This window comes from Ambystoma mexicanum, chromosome 10 (assembly GCF_040938575.1).
Source record: "Ambystoma mexicanum isolate Mex_15411 chromosome 10, UKY_AmexF1_1, whole genome shotgun sequence".
Taxonomy (NCBI): Eukaryota; Metazoa; Chordata; class Amphibia; order Caudata; family Ambystomatidae; genus Ambystoma; species Ambystoma mexicanum.
In genome coordinates this window covers 1,093,007,799-1,093,022,592 of record NC_090932.1, presented here as the reverse complement: position 1 = coordinate 1,093,022,592, position 14,794 = coordinate 1,093,007,799, and the positions used below count along the sequence as shown (strand labels likewise).

Sequence of the window (14,794 nt, the reverse complement as noted above, 5' to 3'; positions counted from 1 at the left end):
GAAGGTTAAATGGGTATTTCCATTTGCTTTTTTTATTTTTTAATCTTGCTAGTGCTTTCTTGTATGTTCTAAAACGGATCTGGTCACCTTTTTCCACATTTGCCTTTGTCAGCTTGCACTCTCGTTTTAGAGTGGTGCTCTCTGTTTAACACTGTATCCTCTTTCTCTGCGCTGCTCGGTCAGTGAGGCAAAGGGCTGTCAAGAAAAGATGACCCAGAATTCAGAAATGCACTAGATTGTTTTCGGACCGCTTTAATCTATTTCAATATGTACAACTAGCTGAGGTGAGATCAGAGGAGAGTGCAACACCTGCCTAAATGCTACCCCTACAGTAGGATGGCAGAGACTGGTGGCAGTGCGCTTACAGGCCCAGGACCAACACATGCATTACAATGGCATTATGTGGGCTGGTGAGGGGGCCAACTTAGGTGACATACATCTACTTCAGTCAAATGGGTTATGAAGTGGAGTTTTATTAACCTAAGTGCTTCCCTGAGACTACCTACCAGTAGTTTTGTTGAGATGCCAAATATTTATAGTCACTTGTTCAAATATAGTAAACATCTCATTAGGCAATGCAGGTTTAAAATAAGCTAACCTTAGTGGCGTCCCCATGGTTTATGATGTCCAAAATGGTGTTAGGTTATGCAAACACTCACAACTGATGTGCTTAGCCTGAAAACTACATACAGCTTGTCAGGGTAGAGATGGGGCATTGTATACAATTGTTGATGGGCACTGTTAGGACACTAAAGATTCCTTTGTGAGCCTTGTGCTGTGCAAATATTGCTGATTCAGAAGAACATACACTCCCCCTTGCAGGATCTTCAAAATGTAACCGTGAATGGGGCAAGACATCTTTTTTCCACGATCATTCCATTCTTGGCTCAGGTGAAAACGAATCCAACATCCTCTCCTTCCCTCAAAACTGGCTTCACAAGAACAATCAGAATTGACTGTAGTTCATAAATCATTGGGCAGAATGGCTAAAGAGCCCACAGAGGTCACCCTGATCCATCTGTGCCAGGCAGCCGGCCTAAGATGCTTCTCAGATGCATACATTTGAAGATGTAGCAACATGTTGCGCACTCAGGAAAATGATGCGGTTTGGTTGTCGACTCCAATACACGAAGAAACAGTAGAGCTCCAGCTTGAGCAGGTCATGGTCAGGGAGCCTTCGCATGAATCAGATGGTCTTTAAAGGTGCAAGTTCCAAGCCTGTCTTCAGATCCTATAAGGGAAGGAAATGGTGCTAAGACGGGGGAGCTCATGGTCTAGCCGTGCACTTAGGAGCTTAGCTAAAAACAAATGGATGAAATGTGTGAAACTCTGTGGACCAGGGCTGGGTACCCACTCCGAACTGAAGTTAGAGGATCCCTTGGAGAATGCCAATGATTAGAGGTGCAGGTTTTTACTGTAGAAGCACATAGGATTTACCTCTAGGGAAAACACTTTCTGTAGCATTATGAACACTCAAAGGCACCCAGTACTTGTTAGAACTACGAGCCCTGGGCCTAAGTAGTGAGATTCTGTTCAGAGGTCCTTTTGAGGAAATGAGAGCTGGTGAGAAGTGTGAGCCGAGACCTGCCTTAACATGTAGGATTCTAGGCTGAAGTCTGGGGGACCAATAAAGTGAAAGGGATATTAAACGATTCAAGCTACTGGCCTGTACAAGCATGACGGATACAGTTCTAGCCTCAAGTTGGAGATCCACCCAGTGGATCACAATATTGTTAGAGGTGTGAGTTCCAGAGAAGGCCAAACATAGAGGACATAGCTTTAGTCTCAAGTCTGAAGACTTCTTAGGGGAATGTGATGGTTGTTAGAGGTGTCAGTTCCAAGGATTGTTCGAGTTGGGGCACCAACTCCAGGTAATCTTCAGAGTGTCCATTCCGGTGATGGCCATATTCAAACTTGATTCGTAGCTCCCCGATCTTGGACTGTGGCAGAATATCTGGGATCCATTCAATAATGAAGGGAGTTGGCTCTTTCTGGTCTGGAGACATGTTACCTTCGGAGAAGAGAAGAAAAAAAAAAGAAAAAAAAACACATCACAAACTCATACGAATGTTTTAAAAGGTCTACACTACAATGCTCTAATCAGTGCTACATTAAAGAACTACCACGTTAAACGTCTCAGTTTGGTTGAGTGTCTACAAGAGTCTGTATGCACTACTGGTCACGTGCTTGATTTAGTGTATTTATTGGGTATTTATAATGTGCCTTCCAAGGTGCAACAAGACAAAAGAGGGCGTGGGAGGAACAGGGTTGAAGAAAAACAAAAACGGTCCTACTAGGCCTTGCGTCATTCGGATCGTGCAAGTGCAGATCGCAGAATGATTACATAAGGGGTTAATAAGTCTGCTGCAGATATTGGTGGGAAACTAGTCATTCAACACTGGTCAAGATTGCTTGAGGCTGCAAACTGAGATGAAAGTACAGTCACTGTGCTTGTGCATCCCTTACCTATACCCTACCAGCGTGTCCAGTAGTATTATAGCATAACCTATATTTGTTTTGGTAGAGAGGCGAGTGGTAGGAGTGTGGGGAGGAGACCAGTGTGAGAAATCTGAAGGTGTCTCCCCACCCGCTAGACATGGCCATCGCTATTGGATCCAGTTGCTGGAGGTGGACCAGTGCAGGAGGATCACCTGGATGAGTGGTCTTCGAGGAGTGGATGTGGGACAGCGGAAGGTGAGATGCGGTATCCCCTTCCCTGTAACACCTTTTCCCCATCCTACCAGGTAGGATACCTTGAAGCTCAACCCCCCCCGCCCTCTTTCTCGACATGAACACTTCCTCATAGACATTGCATCGTGAGCGACAACGGATTAACACCAGAGTCGTATACCTGACATGTCCCAACAGAAGGGTTAGACAGAGTCAGGCAATTACTGATAATTACACACACCGGACTTCCATCAAAACCTCCCCACATGGATAAAAGGCAGAGCACAAAAGCACACTCCGAGCAAGGCAAAATGCACAAGGACGTAGCAATTCCAAGATGGCACTTTAAACCGAGGAGAAAGGCAGGGAGACCAGAGAGGGCTGCAAGGAGGGAACTACCCTTGACCTTTTCAGAGAAGGACCGTGACTTTCAAGAGACCTTGAGGAAAAGAAACATAAGACTGGGAATTGCATCTGAACAACAGTGCAGTGTGTGTAGAAGATACACAGGACCCTCCCGCATTGATAGCTAAGGCGGGGAGAAGCAGTTGCCACCACAGTACTGTCCTTGGCAACAGCAAAGCGCCAGTCAATTCAGCATAGTAGGTGAGTTGGAAAGACAGATAGCAGACCTGACTGTTATTCTCAAGGTTGCAAGCAGCAACATTGTAAGAGGAAAGATGACTCGTACGTGAATGAACTTTATGAAACCAAAATACGTACCAGATACAGAATGGTCCGGCGCCACGTGGATGCTCACTCGAGGGTCTCCGTTTGGTATCCAACTGAGCATGTGAGAATCTTTGAACTGTGAAATCAAAGTGATCCTGCAGCGGGTCAAGCTGAATCCTGTGCACATTTGAAAGTCTTCGAAAACTTACCGACTGAAATTGGTCTGAACCCAGAAGAGGGGGATCCAGGGAGAACAGTGAATCTCACCCCTGAAGATATTGTTATGGCAAATGTGAACCCGACTGAGGGATGCCTACAAGTTAAAGTTGGTCCGAACCCAGCTGAGGGAGACTAATTGTGAAAGAAGGATCCAAGAACCGCTTAGGGGGATCCTGGGCAAAGAGTAACGTGCCCCTGACTTAAATATTTGAAAGGAACTTTTCTATGTTGTTTTTGGTGCATCAGGCCCTCGGAAGCAAGAGCCTTTCATTAAAAGAGACTTGGACACAGAAGGCCTTGATGTTGGTAAAAGGAACTGCAACCTCACGTTGAAGAAGACCATGAGTGTGTTGTGCTCGAGTGACCTGCCTTGTCCCGTGCTAAAAACGTGGGGAAGGGAAGCCTACAGCCTAAACATCCAGACTTATTTTGTGAATACTTTTTTCTTTTTGTGAACATTATCTCACACTATTTTGTAGCATAGCAGTAAGGATTGGCAATAGGTGTTTTTAGTATAGGCCCTCTTCATTTGAGTAGACTCCACTAGGACTGTATTATTATTAGATGGTCGTAGCTTGCTCGCATCTTAGATTTAGATAGCCGTTTTTCACACCCTGATAAAGTTCAATAAACACCCTTGAACTGTGATCACTTGTGTCTGTCTTACTTTGATACCATGCCTTCCTAACACCAGATTGTTGGTCTTTGTAGGCCTTTTCATGCTTTGGACTTTTAATGCTTACATGTCCCCTTTATGTCCTTATGTCTTGTGAGACCATGTTATGCCTTGCAATATATGGCTCGATTGTTAGAGCCCTTCAAAAACAAGCTTTTTACCTTATATTATACTTCTCGCAGTTATCCTACAGGAATTATGTCCACTTGTCCCACTGTAATTGCGTTCTAGGGTTTTTCTACAGGATCTCCTGCTGTGATTTCACCTCCTAGGGCCCAATGCAATTAGTACCTTCACATAATTTTGCTCCCAGATTCCCACTTGAACAGCTTCTATAGTCTGTGCTTTGACCTAGCAGCATGCAAAGTTGGCCATAGGTACCCCATCAGAGTTGTGCAGTCTCTGGAGTACCTTCTTTTAACTCTCTCTGGGAACTATTCTCTTCCATGGTCTGCCTGGTACCCACTGCTGCATGATCTGTCTTTCACTCCTCCCCACATTTTTGGAGGTACGTAAAGCCTTCTGCTTTTCTTATCTAGCTTGGCGCTCATTTGTATGGGGGAACTGATTAGTCCCTAGGACCGTCAGTACTGGGAGACTATGTCTCCTTTAGTATGTTTCTTGTATTTTGAAAGCTGCACACATCACTTTAAAATGAAGTGAGGTTAGGATGCTTTGTACCCTTATAACATTTTCTTTTGTAACCTTGTGGTTACAAATGCAACATGTCCAGGATGGGCTGGTGGCAGCAGAGATTTTTCTACCATGTTTTTGACTTTTATTTGTGAACATTTGTATTTTATCTCATAATGCCATAAAGAGTACCACATACTCTAAAATGGCAGTTCCTTGAGATTCTCACCTGTCCTTTGGCCATATTATCCTTTTGCCTTCTTGACCTCTCTGGCCCAGAATTGCCATATATGGATTACCCTTTCCCCGAAATAGCCACAGTGGCAGTCAGTGTGTATGTGGCTATATGTGAAGGCTGGGACGATCTGGTACCAGTCCACATCTCCACGTGTCCCCAAGTGTCTGCTGCTGGGCAGAATGTTTGAGCAATAGTTGCCCATGATTGGATAGCCACTACCACTTTGAATGGTGCTAGTCCTTACTATTGGTGGAACTGGTTGCGACTCCAGTCCAAATCCTGGATACAAGGAGGACTCCTGCAGCCATTCCCCAGATCATCGTTGGAGCCTCCAGCCTCCCGAAGACCCAGGACGATCACTGCAGCTGACCAGCATCACCTCCAGCCAAGTCACTGTTAAGCCCTGCTCTTCTGTGCTGTTCAAGAAGACCCTTGTCAGTGCTTCTACCCTGGACTGGTGGGAATAACCAGTCTCGACCCCTGCCTGAGGATCCGTGCCAGCTGAGCCTTCCCTGGAGGACTGACCAGCTCTCTGAGATACATCACTGCAGCCATCATCGTTCTGAATGCATCCATGGAACTTCGAGGATCTTCCAACTTGTGCTGCAAGATGCATACTCATGCATTTTCTGACTTCTCCTCCCAATGCAGGTTGTGCAGGACTTGCTCCTTTGTTCTCCAACAGAAGATCGCCTATTGCCGGGGTGGCTCCTGTTAGGACTGATTTTCTATACTCTGGCCTGGTGAACAGATGTATAGAAGGCCAATCTATATTTTGACAGGGACAACTCTGGGGCGATGTAGCCAAACCAGTTCAAGGTAGCAGTGACAAGGGTCTAGGCTACATCTCAAGAGGTGGTGAGCTTGTAAAGGGTCCACAATGAGCATGCACAATGGTAATCGCAGATTACACTTCGACGGTATACATAAAAAAAAATACAGTTATTTATTTATGGACAAACACTAAGAAAAAGGAATACTAACAGGTAGAAAGATCACACAACACTAACAATAGCTTACATATATACAGTCACTGGCTGAGAACAGAATACAAATCACTTCCCTAAATTGTCTGGGGCCTTATGCCCAAATGGTCAGGAAAAGTTTGTAAAGCTGGGAAAATAAATAAATAAATAAATAAAAAATAATATGGAGGTAGGGTCTCTGGGGTCCAGGGAACAGTTCGAAGGGTTAGGGGACAATGTATTCTAATTAATAGAAGTGTACCTAACTTTCGGAATGCTTGCGCCAGCAAGCTACGGTAAAACCAAAGTACATTTAATGTTTTGTAAAAGTTAGGAAAATTTTTAAAGGGAGTATAGGGGCAGGTAAGAACAACTCTAACTTAACCCCCACACTCCGATTCTTCCCCAGACTTGACAGGTCAATGGAAGAGGGTTCGTTCTTGCTTTTCCACCATTAGTCGCAGTCCTCAATTCGCAGGAGTTGCAGGTTCGAGCTGATCTCCGGTTGGTGTATTTCACTGGTGCAAGGACTCTCAGATGAAGAATGCAGCAAAACTCAATGCAGGGCCCCTCTCAGGATTGGACTCGGGTCAGGTAAGCTTTTTCGGATGGTGGTTACTGAAGCATTCTCTATTCTCAAGACAGTGGAGAACCACAGTTTGGGGATTAATAAACCTCTTACTCCGTGGAGTAAAATCTAATATCTACAAAAAGAAGTTTAACGTTTTTTCCTAAAAAAGGAAAGATATACCACCACTTACACGGGTACCCTGTCTCAAAAATATGTTTTTAGACAAAATTAACCGTAAATACAAATTTTATTAATCATACAAAATTCATTTTGAGATAAAAAATTCATCATAAAAATAATCATGTCACATAAAACAAACAATCAATTTCTAAAACCACACAAGTAATTCAGCTTCAATCGAATCAGATCTCAAAATTGATCTTTTGGTAGACTCGTATGACCCAATCACACTGAGTCCCCTTACTTCAAAGATAAACTTTTAACTAATTCAGTTCTTAGTTTCCCAAAAACCCAACTTGTACAAGTTTCTGTCCCTCTATCACAAACATGTGGGACATTCTTCAGGGGTGTGTGTCTTGTGTAGATCTTATTCAAGATGAAACCACATTTCCAAAGTTCTATCTTCTTGTTAAAAGTCTGTAAACCCTGTTAATACAAAAATGGGGCACTGTATCACTCTCACTTTTCACATAGTTATGCTAACTTTATAACCCTTATCCCCATAAGGGTGAAGAGAATGTAATTAATAACATACCTTCCTAACTCGGGGGTTCTCTATCCCAGAGTCTTCTTCTCAACCTCAATTGGTTCAATTTAGACAAATATCCCGTTGATTGAGGACTTCATGCCTGTATTCCTATATCTTCTGTCCTAGTGCACAAAATATACCCGTGTTAAACTCTTATTACCCATACCTTTGAGCTCATCAGCCCTTATTTATTGCAAGGAGGCATCTTACCATATAGTTTTAATTATGCCACCCGGGATCACTCCATCAACGCTGAAACGTTTCACTTGGTTCAAAAAGCTTCATCTACCCTTCCAGCTATGTATACCTGAAAGACATCAATACCGAAGCACACAGAACTTCAGTTTAATTCCCACATAATACAGATCTCCTACATATCTTGTTTAGGTAAACCATCCATTACTTACTGATGACTCCCACTGGGGCTGGATGTCTTCAATAAAATCCTGTTTGCCCTCTCCAGTGTACTGTCACCAGCGCTTTACACGCTCTTTCCCTTGGTACAAAAGCGCAGGCTTGGTAATCTCCTAATATCCTGCTCTTAATTTAGCATCGACTTGTTCAAAAAACAACCGGCAAACAACTCCGGGAGCAATATAGGTCTCGCGCATGTCACCGCTGGTAACGTAATGTCGTCATCACGTCCCACGCGGGTCGGTGAACGCGCGTCGCGTAGCGATGACGTCACCACGCCCCGCGAAATACGTGCGTGTGCCTGCAGCTGGGAAATGAAGTCCCCGGTCGCCTATTTATCTACCATGCTACTGCATGTCTGGCCGCCACATATCCCCATGTCTGCAATTTCATCTTGAACAAAAACCCCACAATAAATGTGAGCTTCGCAGGTAACCATTTCTATTCCCAATACATTTCAATTCGAAAAAGCATAGACTCGCTTTGAAACATTGTGGCACAATCCTCCATATGTTCTGAGAAAAGGTAGATTTTCTACATGTATTACATACTTTCTGTACCTATTTCTCATATATCATAATCTCCAATATGTGCATATATTCGGCGATCCACATGATCTCACAATTACATCAATCGAGTTACTGAAGCATGGCAGTGCAAAGGGCCTCACTTGTCATAGTCAGACTTTCCCTCCTATCTCGGGTCCCCTGTAACCTAGGATGCCGACATTCTGCTGAGGTGAGTCTTGTAGGACAAGCTGAGGATCCCCCAAGTTCCAGGCCAACACACGGAATGGCGACGTCGGCAGCACAGTAGCCCAAACTCAGAGCTGGTCAGCGACAGGGTGGTCCCAGGACACTTCCAAAGGCTCTTCTTCACAGGGTACAGAGCAGACATCAGGAATGGGTGTTCCCTCCACTCCAAGGATCGCAGCTCCCTCGCAGGACTGCTGAAGATCACAAGCAAGATAGGGCTCCACTAGGACGTGCAGAAGTTGGTCGCCAGGCCTCCTTCAGTCGGCTCTCCGGTCTTTTCACTGGTGTCACAGCTGGACAGAAGTCTTGCCTCCTTTAGATTACTCCAGGATCTCTCCAGAATGGGTGCAGGGTTCTTATCCTAAAAGCCAGGTAAGAGCCGAAACTCCCACTAGCCAATAGCAGGACTAACCCCCAGTCGGAACCACTGGCGGGGACACTCATGCATACCACTCAGATACACTGAAAACTGTTTGTGGATTGGGACCAGACAGTCCCAGCCCCCATCCTGTCGGCAAACACACACAGCCCTCCAGTAGCCTGCCAAAATCTTCTGCTTTCCTGAGCACAGGAAGTCCTTATAAGGATTTTCCTGGCCTCACAGGCCAAGAAGAAGGCTAAAGAACAAGATGGCCAAAGGACAAGCAAAAAACCATGTGGCACGGCCATGCTTGGACACTAGCCACAGTTAGTAGGCAAACGCGCAAACGTGGTAAGGCTAAAACGAAAAGCACCTAACATTGGTAAAACGTCACTGCTGCCACCAACTTGTCCATTTAGCACACCTAGAGTAACCAAAAATCCTTTGAGTGTTAGTCTAGGGCAAAACAAAACGTGCACCCCATTGTACTGTGCTGTAAGCTGCATTGTACAAGGATTAAAAGTGTCATGCCCCGCGTTCCTGCACACGGACGACTAGGGTCATCCGTTTCCATGTGGAAGTTGCCTTGGCGACTATTTCCAAGCCGCGGGACACGCCGCACTACATTTCCCAGCATTTCCCCTTTTTGCGGTCACATGACACGCCGACAACGCGTCTCACGTCCTGGGAAAGAAACTCGTATTTAACTCAGATTGTCCATGCAACGGGTGCTCCTAAAACTAAGCAGTTAGTTGAAGTGCCCGATTCTCGTTATCCTGTTTTCTAAATCTCCTGGACCTGGCTCTTGCTATAAGGACTATTCCATACGTCTCCTCCCTTACCATTTCTGGCGCTAAAACCCTCGACTGTTTTCCCTTTGGTAATCGAACCCCTGGCTTTGTATACGGATTGCTCTCTCCTGCTCCTGTTTGTTGTGACGCTTTCGGATTTGCTTCCTCATCACTGAACTTCCAATTAAGCTTTGTTTAGCTCTGGCTGCTATCTCCACGGACTTCCTAATTCCCCTTCAATATTCTACGCATTCTGGATTGTTTAATGGTACTTTTCATTTTGTCACAAGACACATCACTCTACACATCAACGTGACTATATGGACGCTTTCCTGATTCTACTGGTCACTACCTGGATTGCTTATCATCACTTCAGGGACGCTTTGCTGAATTGAACAAGGGATTTCTTTTTGGACATTAGCGGCGCCCTCATGCCGTTTGGGTTAGGTGAACCTCTGCACTAACTTCGACCAACTGGGACCTTCTTCCTGCATCACCTGGTTTCCGTGGTGTGTTTGGACTCACATAAGGTTGTGGGATATCTTTCTGGCTAAGCAGGTAAGAGAGGGTAATTGTGGGTGGCTGGTCGCTGCATTTTGGGTAACCTTAGTTATCCTATTGAATCATTGTTTTGTTTGCTCCCTTAGCTCTGTTGTCGCTGCTCCTGCCTTTTCGCTCAAGCCCCTGGCCTGTTAGTTATTATTAAATTCCTACAGGCTATGCTCGGGGGGGGGGGGGGGGGAAGAGTCTTGTTTAGCATCACGCGCAAGGTGTCCCGGAAGAATCTGGTTCGCTGCACGTTCAAGCTACCCCAGAGCGGAAGGGCTTCCCGAGAGTGGATGCTGACTGTATCCTTTACACGACTGTATCCTTTTATAAAGTTTGTCTAACTGTGACAGATTTAGGAGCCTATTCTATTTTTGCCTGTCGGTCATGGCCACCGGAGCTGATCAAATGGCTACTTTGATGCAAGCCTTTGCGGCTTTGCGTACCGACATGGCATCAGCACATGCGACCCTCCATCAGCGCATGGATGTACTACAGAGTTTCGTGCAGCCACTACCACCCGATGAGGAGTTTGATGATGCTGTTGCAGCGGCAGCTCCTCCTACACCCCAAGTTCAACCTCCTGCTTCAGCCCCCATTGTACTTCCTGGACCTTTTCCCTTGGCCCCTCCGGAACGCTTTTTTGGAGATCCAAAAACATATCGGACCTTCATAAATCAGTGCCGTCTGCATTTTCTGTGTCGGCCACTGGCATTTCCTGATGCTGTTACTAAAGCAGCGTTCCTTCTTTCCCATTTGGGAGGAACAGCAGCGGCTTGGGCTAACCCGTTACTCGAAGCCAACGACCCAGCCTTGTATGATTTTGATACCCTTATTCAATCCATGAATAGAGTATTCGACATGCATTACAAGGCACAAACTTCCGACCTCGAGTTCCTTGCTATCAGCCAGGGCAAAACGGACTTTTTATCTTACCTTGCCCGCTTTAATCAGTTAGCAGCGGAAACTACATGGCCCGAACAGAAGAAAGCAGCCGTCTTCTATAAGGGACTTTCGGAAGAGTTAAAAGACGCTCTATCAGTGGTACCGGCTCTACCGCCCAGTTTTCCGGAACTGGTAGACTTGGTTTTACAGGTCAATGCTAGGCTATGACAGAGACGTGGCGAACGACGTATCCCTGATCTTCGTCTTCCAGCCAAGTCAGAAACCTCCTCTTCTGCCTCTCCAGGAGAGGTCGAACCGATGCAAATAGGAGCTGTCAGAGGTCCATTAACCAAAGCCGAACGGGAACGGCGTATGGTTAACAATCTATGTTTCTATTGCAGCCAGTCAGGCCACTATATCCGTGTATGCCCTAGGCGACCTGTCAAGACGGCGGGAAACGCCAAGACTCGTCCTTAAGCCGAGCCCTAAGGATGAGTCACCAAACGGATGGCTCGGAACAACGTTCCCCCTCCTCACACATCTACCTGGCTATGTATTTTGTGATCCCTGGTGTGGAGCCTTTCACCAATCCAGTCATGATTGATTCGGGGGCTAACGGTAACTTTATGGATATACAGTTGGCTCGGTGCCATGGTTTAATGGTAGTTCCTAAGGTTAGACCTGAGGAGGTGCATGCTGTAGACGGTTCTCGTCTGGTATCCGGATGGGTAACGGAACAGACAACCCCGCTTTGCATGTCCACCACAGAAGGCCACACTGAATATATATAGTATTTGACCTTATTTCGGCCCCTCAGTTTGGGATCATTCTTGGTCTCCCCTGGCTTCGGACTCACAACCCTGAAATCGACTGGATCCAACAGACGGTGCATTTTTCTTCTGTGTTTTGTACCCAACATTGTCTTCAAAACCCAGATACGACGTCTGTTTCTCCTGGTTTGGCTTTGGTGGCTAATGTCCCCTCCATTAATGCCACGCGGAGTGATCCAACGTCCGAACTGCCGACGGTATACAAGGACTTTTCTGATGTCTTTGACAAGGGACTATCAGAGAAACTCCCTCCACACCGTTGTTACGACTGCCCCATCGACTTAGTGCCTGGGGCAGTGGTGCCTCACGGTCGTGTCTACTCCTTAACCGTCCAAGAAGAGGAACATCTAAAGGAGTATGTGGATAAAGCATTGCGTTTGGGACATATTCGACCTTCCCGATCCCCTGCTGCCTCTCCCATATTTTTTGTACCAAAAAAGGAGGGGGACCTACGCCCTTGCGTAGATTATAGGGCCTTGAACAAGATAATAAAAAACCAGTACCCACTACCCCTCATAACGGAACTACTTGACAAGATGACATCTTCCACCATTTATACCAAATTAGATCTCAGAAGGGCATACAATTTGGTTAGAATGCGAAGTGGTGATGAATGGAAAACCGCTTTTAAGACGAAGTTTGGGCTCTACGAATACTGTGTCATGCCCTTTGGGCTTTGTAACGCCCCCGCCACTTTTCAGCACTTCGTTAACGACATCTTTGGAGACATGCTGGATTGTTATGTAGTGATCTACTTAGACGACATCCTGATATTCTCGGATTCACTCACTCAACACATCCAGCATGTCCGCTCCGTGCTGCGGCGTTTACGTACTCACTCCCTCTATGCTAAGCTAGAGAAATGTGTGTTCCACGCCGCCTCAGTTGAGTTCTTAGGGTTCCAAATATCAGCAAAAGGGGTGCTCATGTGCACTTCCAAAGTCAAAGCTGTGATGGACTGGCCGGTTCCGACTCTGTAAAAGCGCTCCAGTCTTTTCTGGGTTTTTCAAATTTCTAGACGCTTTATTGCCTCCTTCTCTGAAATAGTGGCACCTCTTACACGTCTCACTAGTCCCAAAGTCCCCTTTGTTTGGGACAATGAAGCCCAGTCGGCCTTTGAGGCATTAAAAAAGGCCTTCACCACAGCTCCTGTTCTACAACACCCAAACTCCTCTCTCCCTTTTATAGTGGAGGCTGATGCCTCCGCAATAGCGGTGGGGGCCATCCTGTCTCAGACCTGCCCTGCTATGCAGCGGTTGCACCCGGTGGCCTATTTCTCCCGAAAACTGTCCCCGGCTGAACGCAACTATACCTTAATGGAGAGAGAGTTTCTGGCAATTCGAGCGGCTTTCAAGGAGTGGAGGCACCATCTCCTGGGTGCTCGACACACCATAACGGTGTACTCTGACCATCGGAACCTCCAAGCTCTTTCACATGCAAAATGTACTAATGCCCGCCAAATACGTTGGCATTTGTTCTTCACACTATTGGATGTCACGGTTACATATCGCCCTGGCCTTCTACATGGGAAGGCGGATGCCCTATCCCGTGTCGGTACCGATTTTATTACCCAGGACTCGGTGTCGCCTATATTGCCCTCGGGTTCTGTAGTATGTGTCTGTTCGGTCTCCGCCTCACTCCTTGACCGAGTACGACAGTGGACCAAAGATCATGCTTCTTTTCTCAATACTTTGGATGCTCGAATCGTTACGGGTCTTCCTTATGTTCATGGGCTTTTGTATTTACCTGATGACCAAACCAGACGGAAGGCTTTGGAATGGGCACATGATACCCCGTTGGCTGCGCACCCGGGTCAGCTTAAAACCTATGACCTGTTACACCGATGGTGCTGGTGGCCGAGCATGAGGAAAGATTCTGATTCATACGTATCCAAGTGTGCGGTGTGTATTCAATGCAAGAGACAACCTGGGAAACCTTTCGGTCTATTGATGAAGATGCCTCTCCCACCACATCCGTGGCATACGGTTACTCTAGATTTCGTGGTGGAACTCCCCTTGGTCAGGGGGATGTCAACTGTGCTTGTAGTAGTGGATGTTTTCACAAAGATGGCACGGTTTATACCATGTTCTGGTCTACCTACTGCTCCATTGTTGGCTAAACTATTCTTCGATCATGTGGTACATTTCTTCGGTCTTCCTACAATCATGATTTCCGATCGGGGCACCCAGTTTACTTTACGGTTCTGGAGAGCCCTTACCCATTCCTTGGGCATAGATGCACGGCTTTCATCATCCTACGACCCTCAAACGGACGGACAAACCGAACGCACCAATGGCACCATGGAGCAGTACCTTCGCTGTCTGTGCTTGCAACATCAGACCGACTGGTTGTCTGTTCTGGGAACCGCAGAATTTGCTTATAATAACTCTCGGCACTCTTCAACAGGTTGTTCCCCGTTTTACGCTTTGTATGGTCTACACCCAAGGATTCTTCCGCATGTCCTACCTTCATTGGACCAGATCCCTGCTGCAAAATCTACAAGAGACACATTGGTTGCTATCCGCGATTCGATTATGTCTCATCTACTGGCTGCGCAGTCTCGGACAAAAAAACAAGCGGATAGGCATCGTTCACCTGCCCCCTCTTATGCACCGGGTGATCGTGCCTGGCTCTCGACCAAGCATCTCAACATTCGGGGTAAACGAAAGCTTTTGCCTCGCTATGTAGGTCCTTATAAGGTACTGCATTGTCTCAATCCTGCTACAATCCGTTTGGACATTCCATCTCATTGGCGGATTCACCCTGTTTTCCATGTTTCCCTCCTCTGCCCCTTTGTACCTGGTACCCGTCTTTCTGTTGCTCCCGCTCCCATCGATGTGCAGGGGGAAGACGAATACG

General features: G+C 46.3%; 1 protein-coding gene across 3 annotated transcripts in view; it reads right to left on the bottom strand.

Moving 5' to 3' along the window:
• Positions 1 to 227: 227 nt before the first annotated feature.
• Positions 228 to 14,794, bottom strand: part of C10H2orf42 (chromosome 10 C2orf42 homolog) — a 324,716-nt gene continuing 310,149 nt past the window's right edge. For 2 of the 3 annotated variants that reach the window (XM_069618917.1, XM_069618918.1), the window contains one exon: positions 228 to 2,011. In XM_069618917.1, the coding sequence (XP_069475018.1) occupies positions 1,803 to 2,011 (209 nt within the window). In that variant the 3' untranslated portion in view covers positions 228 to 1,802. The remainder of the gene's footprint in view (positions 2,012 to 14,794) is intronic. The other variant, XM_069618916.1, reaches the window with a different exon arrangement.